General features: G+C 39.8%; 1 protein-coding gene across 1 annotated transcript; it reads right to left on the bottom strand.

Moving 5' to 3' along the window:
* Positions 1-3: 3 nt before the first annotated feature.
* LOC132701352 (dual specificity mitogen-activated protein kinase kinase 7-like) lies at positions 4-10979 on the bottom strand. Its single transcript, XM_060669184.1, has 10 exons — positions 10768-10979; positions 10457-10707; positions 8734-8958; positions 8478-8657; positions 6098-6318; positions 4831-4998; positions 2804-3173; positions 2544-2748; positions 1501-1690; positions 4-1438 (listed from the first exon to the last, which is right to left on the bottom strand). The coding sequence occupies exons 1-10, from the start codon at positions 10859-10861 to the stop codon at positions 1294-1296; spliced, it is 2049 nt and encodes a 682-aa protein (XP_060525167.1). The 5' UTR covers positions 10862-10979; the 3' UTR covers positions 4-1293.
* Between the last annotated feature and the right edge of the window lie 373 nt (positions 10980-11352).

Raw genomic sequence — 11352 nt, 5'->3', positions numbered from 1 at the left:
CAAGTTATATTCATTTACATAATAAAATCTTATCGTTTTATACATAATATCTCAGGTATGGCATCTATATATAATATACAAATCAATGCGTAAGTAAAAATCACTCGATTAAACAGTTTCGGGGGCGGGACGATTTTCGAACCGCTCCCGAAACGAAATTTTTTATCTTACAAGAGCGAACACCGCGGAGCAAATGTAGTCGTACGGCGGCGAAGGCGGTACGGAACCGCCCCCGAATACGACGACAAACTAAAACGAAAAATTCGCGAATCACTCGCGAGACTAGTAGTAAACGCCATGAAAATCGGCTAAATTTTGTCGCTTCGAAGGTGCACCGGTAGTTCAAACACCCCCGTCGAAGAAAATCGCAGCCTCAAAGGTGAAAACTGCCGGTAGATCAAATGCGTCTCGAGAAAAATGGCCCGATAAGATAAAGAGACGGTAAATTGCCGATAGTTCAAAGGTACAAGAAAATCGCGGCTTCTAATGCTCGAGATAACGAGAGCAGAGGGTAAAAATGCGGGTAGTTCAAACGAACCTCGGTTGACGATAGTTTGCGTGCGCGTTTTAAACCGCAAACGGGATTGCGCGATGGCGGTAGTTCAAAAGTTTGAGATAACTTGAACACTGCCTACCGGTAGATTAAATGCGCTTCAAGGAAAACGGCGATCGTGCGACGACGCCGCGTCCAATCAGGTCAAAGAGACGGTAAGTTACCGGTAGTTCCAACGTTTACTTTGGACGTCGAAGAAAATCGCAGCTTCAAACGGTCAAAACACGGGTAGTTCAAACGTACTTGCCAAACGTGCCAAGATTCCCGCTCGAACGAATAGTTGACGGAGAAAACGCTCGAAAGACCGCGGTAAATCCAAGAATAACCGGGGTTGCACGACGCCTAGTAGTTCGAAGGTCACCGTCGGTTAGTTTTGGGCGCAACGGAAGTCGAACAAAATCGCCGCTTCGAAGGTTTAAGACGTCGAACACAGAAAGTAAAACCACGGGTAGTTCAAACGTACCTCAGTTCAGATGTGTCGCTTTAAATCTCTAACTTATAGCCTCGAGCGAAGAATTAAAAGAGAAACGCCCCCGATGGAGCAAGCCTTCGAAGTTTCAGACATCGAGTGCGGAGCATTAAAGCCACCGGTAGTTCAAACGTACCGTACGGCTAGTTGGTATATGCGGTTTTGAACCGCCAATTTGGAGTTTCGAACGCGGATACGAAGCTAAACAGCGGTAGTTGAAACGACCCCCCTCCCCCCCTTAAGAGAAGCCCGCCCCTGACTAGGCACGTCGCTACGAGTCGTTGTCGTGGACGAACCGACGCTGAGGTTCGGGCGTGTAACGGAATCTGGCGCGCAGGTGTTGCGGTGAACCAGGCACCGAACAGCTCTGCGACAGACACCTGGGCGGCGGCACCGGAGGCGACGGCGACACGTATCTGCAAAGAACAAACGTGATCGAAACCACTCACCCTCGTCGGTACGGTCGAAACTAACTGACCTGCGCGAAAGACTGGGCGAGTTGGGGGCGTGACTTTCAAGGAACGCCCGTCGTAACGCCAGAGGACTCTGACCGTCGCCGCCTCTGCTCAGCCGGGGCGGTGGTTCCGGACTTTGGTGCCGCGACGATCTCCCGCTGCGGTCGCCACCAGTCAGCTGCATTTTGATATACGAGGCGAACCGTTTCTTACCTAGACACACGGTCAAGGAGATGGAGATATGGGGGATTTATTTAGAGAGTACTAAGAGCCTAATGAATGAAAGAATCGCTTTACTTTCTCTTCTAGAGGAGGAAGTGAAAATGTCAAAGGTCTAAATACTGATATAATAGGAAAGAGAAGGAGACATCAGAAGTCTGCCCAAATCATATCCTAACTAGTTGCGTAGCCGATTTAGAGTACTCGAATCTTAAAACTCAAACATAATAAACTGAAACAAGCAGCACATTCACGGGAGGGAGCAAAAATGTGGAAGTTCAACTACTGATAGAAGAGCAAAGAGAAAGAGACTGCAGAATACTGGTAACGCAATTCATTGACTTCATGAAAGAGATATTTTATTACTTGTTCCACTTTTACTACTATTACATTCATGAGAGAGGCGTGTCTAAAGTACTGATATAATAGGAATGAGAAAGAGAAAATATCAAAAGATACTTTACTTGTTCTTCTCCAGAAGGGAGTCAAGATTTGCGAACATAATTGAATGAAACTGGCAGCAGTACAGTACTAAAGAGCTCATTAAAGAAGTACTTTACTTCCTCTCATGTGGGAGAGTGTGACATAATGTATGTGAAGAAGCTTCCCTATTTAGAGTTCTAGGAGCTCAGTTCACTGAGGTCATGAAAGAGTGACTTCGTCTTCTAGAGTAGGAGGCAATTCATTGAGCTTATGAAAAAAGTACTTTACTTCCTGTTACGTGCCCTATTAAGAGTGCGACTAGTATAGTTCGTTGAGGCCGTGAAAGAAGACTTCACTTCCTCTTCCAAATGAGAAAGTGTGGGCCATTATAGATGGAAAAAAAAAAAGAAGGGAGAAGCCTTACCGACGTCAGTCTTTGCTCGCTCCTCCTCCGCCTCTTTCAGTAGTTGCTGCTGCTTGCGCTGATGGTAGAAGCGTTGCAGGATGACGGGGCTCGTGTTGCCGCAGTACGACGCGGGTTCCTCCGTCTGGAAGTGGCTGCTGCGCAGCGGCAACGGAGACCCGTACTCGGAGGTCCACCTCGTTTCGCTCGACGCGCGCGCCTTTAACTGCCGAAAGCGGTAGTAGTTCGAATGTCCCGCAGGACAATAGCGACGAACGCACCTGCACGGGAGGAACCGAAACGTCGGTGGCGAACTTGCGTCGGGGTAGAGGAGAGCATATCGCCGCGGGGTACCCCCGAGAGGCGACGGCCTCGTCTTTACGTCGCAGGGAGGCGATGTGGTTCTCGTACGCCTGCAGCAGAGAGAAGCCGCCGCCCCTGCCGGACGGTTTGCCTGCTTCCTGCTGTTGCTGCTGGGCGGCCGCGTGAAACGCGTCGAGGCGGGAAGCGCGCGCCTGCGCGTCGCCTCCTTTCCGCGCGAAGCCGTCGCCACCACCATTGACGGCCGGGGGCGGAGTCGCGCGTTGCCGGAACGCGTCGCCGCCCAAACTGTTTACCGGAAGGCGACCGGACTCGAGCGGTTGGGCGAGTCTGCGAGAAGGGGAAGTCTTGAACTCTCATTTTCAATAGTAGTTCAAATGTCCCGAATCTGTTACGGCGCGCCGAACCGGATGTTGCGTTCCCGACAAAAAGCACCCCGACCAGTAGTTGAAATGTCTCGATTCAATCGAATTCGCATACGTAAATTTGAAACAAAAGCACCACGACCAGTAGTTCAAATCCAATCGAATTCCAATAAGTCAATTTTAAACAAAAAAGCACCCCGGCCAGTAGTTCAAATGTCTCGATTCAATGACATTGCCATACATAAATTTGAAAGAAAAAAAAGCACCACGACCGGTAGTTCAAATGTCTAGATCCAATCGAATTCCCATAAGTAAATTTGAAAGAAAAATAGCGCCCACGACCAGTAGCTCAAATGTCCGAATTCAAACAATTCCACGATTACGTACATTGAACGCGATGCGCGTCATTCGAAACGTTAAACTCGAATGTTTCGATTCGATCGAATTCAATCACACGTTGATTGCCAACCACCAGATAACTTGTAGATTACGTCCTTATATAGGACGCCGACTACGAGTTATCTCGTCCTGTGTTTAGTTCCCATTTTTGTTCAGCTACGTTATTAAACTCGCAGTATATCATTGCAAAAATCGATCGATGTCTTCTGGCAAAAGAACAAAAAATCAATGCTCACTTTTGAGAGAGATAATTGACATAATTCATAAGTCCTTAAAACATCTTTTATGATTCTTGATGATATGGTCTGTTCGTAGATATAAGAAAGTGACCAATTGCTTTTGAATGAATACCTAAAGTTTCTGAATTTAAATTCTGGTAAAATTGTGATCCGTAATAGAAAATAATTTATACCTACCTGTGTTTAATATTCTTTGGTTTGGTATACTACTTAGTTTAAGTTTATTAGTAATCATTGTTATTTCGCGTGTAATACAGCGTGTGTTGAATCGTGTGCGAATTAAGGAATTTAAGTAGGTAATAAAAATAATTTCTAATTTTATTTTAGATTTAAACATAAATACATACATAAATAAATATTGTTTAGTATCTTCCCTAACAAAACCCCAAATAATTAAATTCTAAGCAAAGTACGGACCTGTTCGGCCATATTTCATTCTTACAGCTTGCCCGGATCTTTAATTAATTCGTATCAGTTAATCATTTTATTATATCTATGAACAGACTTTACCGCACATATACGCGAGTAGTTCAATCGTTCCGTAAAGTAAACGAACCCCAACATAAAACCCACATACGTGTACCATATTCCCAATTCGTTAGTAAGTTAATAGGGTCGGGGGAGTAGTGGGGGCGGTGTATTAGTAACCACGCGCGCGCGCGCCCCGCCCCCGCCCTACCCCCGGCGCGCACACCAAAACACACGTGACAGGAAAGAAAGAGAGAAAAAAACTGCGATATACAAACCTACGGGAAAAGGGGCGTGGCTCGGTGCGGGGGCGGGGGGCGCACCGACTACTCTACGCGCGTCAATGGGCCGCGTCGCCGCCCCTAAATACACAACCAAAACGCTACTGTCACGCAAAATCAAAAAAATAACCAACAAAAAAAGTCGGGGGCGGGTTGCGCTGGCGGTTAGGGATTACTGCGGGAGCGGGTGAGGGAAGGGGCGGTCCAAGCGAAAAGAACGGCGTGCGGCGCTTACCGGGGCGTAGGGGAGGCGGCGGCGTTAGAGGCGGGCGCGTCCTCCGTCGCTGCGGTAGTTCGTTCGTACCACTCGCCGACGTCCACGGGGGCGGTCTCGCTCCGCTTGACGAAGGCGTGGCTCTTGAGCTTCGCGTACTTGGGACGTCGTTCCTTGTCCTTGGTGAGGCTGCAATTATTGTTAGCGAACAAAAATTATACAGGGTGTTTCAAAAACAACGATATTAAAAATAATGTATCTTACGAGAGATTTATAAGTAAAACGTTTACGTCGACTTAATACAGTCAGCTCAACATTATATGTTGTATATGTAGATCCAATAACTAAAAGTTGTCACTATTTTTTTAATAAATAATAAATTACAAAAACCAAAACAAAAAATATTACTGTTTTATTTACACGGTGAAAACTGTTAATATGTGCGCGCAGTCAAAAATTAACAACAGAAAATAAAACCAAAGTAATAAATAGAATAAATAAAATTAGAAAACCAAAAAAAAAAAAACAATAAAAATAATAATTTATTTTCTCAGTCAGAATAACACCGAATGAAAAAATAATAACCTTTTCTTTCAATTATTTACATAAAACGAAGGAAAAAAAACAAAATAAAAATCTATAAATTTAAAAATAAAAACGAATAATAATGAATTAAAATAATTTTTATATTTAATAAATAGAAAAAAAAATGTAGAAAACCTAAAAAACAATAACAATAATAAAAATAATATTTTTTTAGGAGCATAAAACCGACTAAAAAAATTAATTTTTAACTAATTTACATAAAACAAAATAAAAATCAAAAAAATAAAAAATTAATTTTTACTAATAACGAACAAGAATAAGCAAAAAAAATTCTTACTGTTGTTTGCATTTGGTATATACGCGCAGTCAAAAATAACAACCGCAGAATAAACCAAAATAATAAATACAAAATATAAAAAACGTAGAAAACCTAAAATACAGTAACAATAATAATATATTTTTTTAGTCCGAATAAAAAAATACTTTTTTTCCAATTATTAACATAAAAAGAAGACAATAAAATCTATAAATTTAAAAAATATAAATTAATTATAAGAAATTAGAATAACAAAAAAAAGTTTCTTACGTTTTTTTACATTTAGTATGTACGCGGTGTCAATTTTTTTTAAAATAATAATAAACAATAAAAGTCAAACAACAACAAAAAATAAATAAATAAAATCCTTTAAATTTGCGTAAAACTGCAACGTTTGTGCGCTAGGCCAGCGGCGGCGCGACTTACCAGCACGCGACGAAGTCGCGGAACTCCGGGGAAAAATGCTTGTCCTTGGGCAGTGACGGTGGGTCGGTGCCTATCACCTTCGTCAGCACCTCGAAGTCGGTCTTGCAACCGGGGTAGGGGAATGCCCCCGTCGCTAGCTCGACGAGAGTGATTCCTAGAGACCACACGTCCGCGCGGACGTCATAGTCGGGATTACGGGGGTCAGGCTCGATACGTTCGGGCTGCGAAAATAGGTGAAATCGATCGCTCGTCCAGTGGCGCGCGCCGTTTTCCGTAACACTTAGTTAACTATCAAACTTAAAGTTAACTGGCGCCTTTTATCTAAGTTTTATCGGGACCGTTCAAAAACAAAAATAATAAAAAAAAATTTGGTTAAACATTGGAAGGCTTTTCAGGTTCAGTATACTTATCAGTGTGTTGCTCCGTTCACGATGATATGCGGGGTGGTGTCAAAGTTTACAGGAAAAAAAATTATGAATTACTCGAAAACCTTTTCATTAATTTTGACAAAAGTTAACGCTTTAATCATTTGTTCCAATCGTGGAACTCTATTAATTTTTTCTTTCCTTTTCCTTATAAATTATTATTTATTAATTAAACAAATTGAACAGTTTTATTTTTGACTGGTCGACTTAAAAAAAAAATAATCTACAAAACATCAGTAGCGGACCATCATTTTGAATAAAGAAAATTACGACTAAATAATCAAAAACAATAATAATAATTTAGAAGAACCAAAATAAAAACGTTTTTCCATGGTTTCCAATTATTAATATAAAGAAGCACACAAATACAAAAAAATAAATAAATAGATACTTAAAACTAATTTAGAAAAATCACAAGACATTTTTTTTATTTCTATTGTGAAAATTCTATTTATGTGGTTTCCAATTATATACAGGGGCTCGCGAAACCTTGCAGAAAAATATGCCATTTTTTTCAAAAAATATGTATATAAAAATTAAGGTCAGTTGTCTATAAATATTAAAATTTAATAATAGGTAATTTAGAAGAATAATACTTTATAAAAAACAAAATGAAAAGAAACTTTATATAAATCAAAGTCAGTTCTTCACTATATTAATTCAACAAACCGAAATGAAAAACATTTTTTTAACTCATTTTGCTTTGATGATAAAAACTCTGTATAATAAAATCCAATAATAGTTAATTTATATAAATCAAGACATTTTTTCTACTGATTTTATTTACATAGTGGAAACTGTTCCTATTTTGTTCAATTCAAGCTCGTAAAATGTTCACAAAAATATAAAATTATTACAAAATTAATAAAAAAAAAACAATAATAATTAAGAAAAACCCTAATGAAAAAAAACTTTATAACAATGAAAGTCCACACACTAATAATTCAGAAAAACCTAAATGAAAAAAATATACTTTTTTTACCATTCTGCGTTTTTATGGTGTAGTATCCAATTATATAAAAGGGCTTGTGAAACTTTGCAGAAAAATATATAAACGTCAAATTGAGCCTATAAATTCAAAAACAATAAAAACAAATTTAATTCAGAAAAATCAAAAGAAATGTTTTCGAGTGATCCTTCATATTTACTGCAAATACTTCTTATTCTGCTGATTTTCAGGAAAACATGTAAAAACGAAAAACAGTCGCATATAAATTCCGAAATAAATTATATATATATATATATATATATATATATATATATATATATATATATATATATATATATATATATATATATATATATATATATATATATATATATATATATATATATATATATATATATATATATATATATATATATATATATATATATATATATATATATATATATATATATATATATATATATATATATATATATATATATATATAAATTTCGAAAAAAAGACATTTTTCGGCTGTCTTTTTGTTTACTCTTTTAGTGTGATTTCTAATTTTATGATATTATATGATGATTTGTTTGTTTGTTCTTAATTTCTTGTATGTAAAACAAAAAATAATGGTTAATGTCTAAGTATTTATTTTTAAAATTAAACAACAGCGTGTTCCCAATCGTGTTTGCGAAAAAGTTACCTATTTCAGAGATATTCATTCTTTCTGACCAAAACTGTGATACTCTTAATAAATTTAAAAGATTTTTAAGACGCCATGTATTGTCCAAATTCTAAATTCTCTGTGCTTAGCTTTTGGTTTCCGTTTATCTGGAATTTTATATTTGGAATTTATATTTTGTATTTTTTATGTAGCATAATGCTAAATAAGGATTATATTATTATTATTAATGACCTTTTAATCGACTTTCAAGAGCTTATAAAAAATAAATTAATTTCAACAAATGACGCGAAGGAACAAAAAAAATTCTTTCGGGCGGATTTTTCTAATATCACTTACCGCCATGTAGGCCGCGCATCCGGCGCTCCTGGACTTCGCCATGGAGTCGACGAGACGCCCGCTGATGCCGAAGTCGCACAGTTTCACGTTACCACGGGCGTCGAGCAGTATGTTCGACGGCTTAACGTCCCGATGGATGACGTTGTGCTGGTCCTTCAAGTACGACAGCGCCTCCACCGTCTGTTGGACGAATTAGAGAAAAAAAAAAACAACTTCCGCCGATGCCCCCCACCCCACCATTAAAAACTCAAATTACCGCGACGCACACTTTGCCGAGGACTTTCTCGGGCACCGGCCGCTTGATCCGCTTGAGCAGCTTGTCGAAGCACGTGTCCATCAGCTCCATGCAGATCCACACCTCCGCTTCGGTTATGAAACACCCCAAACACTTGACGATGTACTTGCAATGCGACTTTACCACCACCTCGATGTCCATGATGATGCGCTTGCTCTCGTCGTTGTTACCGGAGCGTCTCATTTGCTGCAAAACGCGCGGCCCGTCCCGTCAATTAAAAGTTAGCACATAGAAGCACGAAAAAAAAAAATAAATCTATACAAAGCACTCAGACACACACAGGCTTCTTCGTTTCTCGATGTCTGGGGCGAACGGTTTCCACGACAACCACACCACACTGTCAAAGGCAACGACATACTCCGTGCGGACATATTTTGACGTATGACGGATCCATGTCGACGCAACCTAACCTTATCGTTAGATTCGCGTAGAAATCGGTTGAAATTAGTGTGGTTTGACGTAAAATGCTGTTTTGTATATTCGTTATCGGAAGTGATTGTGGTGCAGTGCCTAGAAATTTAAGAAATAGTGTTCGTCTTATGTGGATGTATATGGATTTGTGATATGTTATTCATTATGTTTAATTTAACATGGTTTCGGGATGGCTTGTACTCATACTGGTAACCAGGCCGGATGGGATCGGACATCCCGTATGAGATAATTTCGGGAACCGTTAGAAGAATCGATCGCCATTTTACCACAATTTATTTACAAGTTGTTCCACTGTTTGAGAATAGGTTAATTGATTGCATATCCGTTCCCCTTGGAGGTTACTGGATTAGCATAGTCCTTTTTAATTAACGCACCCTTCCAGTTTATAAAGAAAAATGTACCCCGAAAATGGCCGAATCATCCTAGCAATCGTGGTGAATAGAAGTAAAAGAAGAAGAACCTTATTGCTTGCTGTGGTATGTATTTTAACTTGACCCGTTTATCGTGTTTGTCGAAGTGGTTTTGTTTTTTTTTTTAGTGATGCAAAAAATTAATCATTAAAGGGATATGCCAGTTTCAAAAAGCGCAGAACAAGCGAGAGCCGTGAAATGAAGCATTAGAAAAAATCATGGATATAAGGCTACTGCAAATGTCAATTTGAAGAAGAGGAAGGGAATCTCCAACTGAATCAGAAATGAAACTGGAATTTCCTTTTTCTATTAAAAGTGACTTGAAGTAAAAATATGGTATGGTATCTAGAAAGATGAACAGGGCTAATGAAATGGCATTAAGTAATATATGAAAACTGAAAAGCTTGCATCAGTGCAAAAAAGGAAGTAAAATACCTAAAGCACCCAAGAGAATCTAGGGATAGTGTTATAGAATATATTATAGTATCCATTCTGCAAATAAACTCCTTACGAAATAAACCTGTTTCAATATTTGTTTAATAAGTACTTTGAATGTATCTTCGGTTGTGTCAGCTCCGAAAATCTTCACTTATTTCAAGTCCAGTTTGGAACCAACCTAAATTCTGCGCAGTCACTAGAAAGTGATGGTTTCGTCCGCCATGACTAAAAGTTCAAATGGCCTGAACCATACAAAAAGTATGTGGAGTAATATATGACACTTTTGGACAAATTTCTCCACTTAAAACAATAACCAAAGCTTTAACATAACAAATTCAACAAAACGTCTAAGATGGTCCATTAACTGCCCAATTCGGCGCTCATTTACTACTGCTCAAGCCTACCTTGACAGCAATTGTTTTCCCGCTCGGCCTGTGCCTCATTTTGACAACGTGCCCGCAAGTGCCGCTGCCCAATTCCTCCATGTGCTCCATATCTTTGATGTCCGTCTTGTATAGGACGCCGTCTATCGTTAAATGTCCGCTGATTTGCATAATCTCCTTAAGCCGCCGCTCCGTTTCCAAGTTTTCGTTGCGTCTAGTAGCGAAGGTCAAGTGCTGCGGCCTCTGCATCGTCGGGCTGCTGTTTAGGCCGACTGAAAGTAAGAAAACGGGGCCTACGGTTTCGGGACGTTGCGAGACGACGACAGCCTTACGTTGGAGGGCGGGCCTGCTCCCCCGGTGGTTCGTCGGCGGACTGGCGGGCAGGCGTTCGAACAGCGCGTCGATTTTCTGCTGCGTGTTGGACATTTTTTCGAGAACGCGTGGAACGACGCGTTCGCCCCCGATTTCGAAATCAAAACGAAACACGGACCCAATTTACTGACATAACAAAAATGGAGTGATACGGAGAGTTGACATGTTTGACGTTCCGTCGAAAAGTCTTCTTCTTGACGGCGACGCCGGCCATCTTCGAAAACCTCGCATGGCCGGAGACCTCCCGTACTAACCAAGGGTAAAAAACTTGGAAAAAATGAAAAGCTTACGAAGAAGCCTAATTGGGTTAGTATCGTGGGCTTAGTTTTAGGAAATCCAGATTTTCTCATAGGTTATGACGTCGCTTTTTATAATTATACCTAGGATGAATCTTCGGTAATGGGCGGATGCCCTGGGTATCTTTGCCCATAAAAATTAATATCAAATTACTTAACACGTTTTACGCGTGCTTAAGGTAGCATTAGAACAAAGCAATTCGCATGTTTAGAAGTCTGCCTAGTGGGGGGATCGAGAAACACTTCTGC

The sequence above is a fragment of the Cylas formicarius genome, unplaced genomic scaffold (genome assembly GCF_029955315.1).
Source record: "Cylas formicarius isolate icCylForm1 unplaced genomic scaffold, icCylForm1.1 PGA_scaffold_4__25_contigs__length_36172078, whole genome shotgun sequence".
NCBI classification, from domain to species: Eukaryota; Metazoa; Arthropoda; class Insecta; order Coleoptera; family Brentidae; genus Cylas; species Cylas formicarius.
Note: the sequence above shows the minus strand (reverse complement) of the source record. Positions and strands in the feature narration are given on the sequence as shown.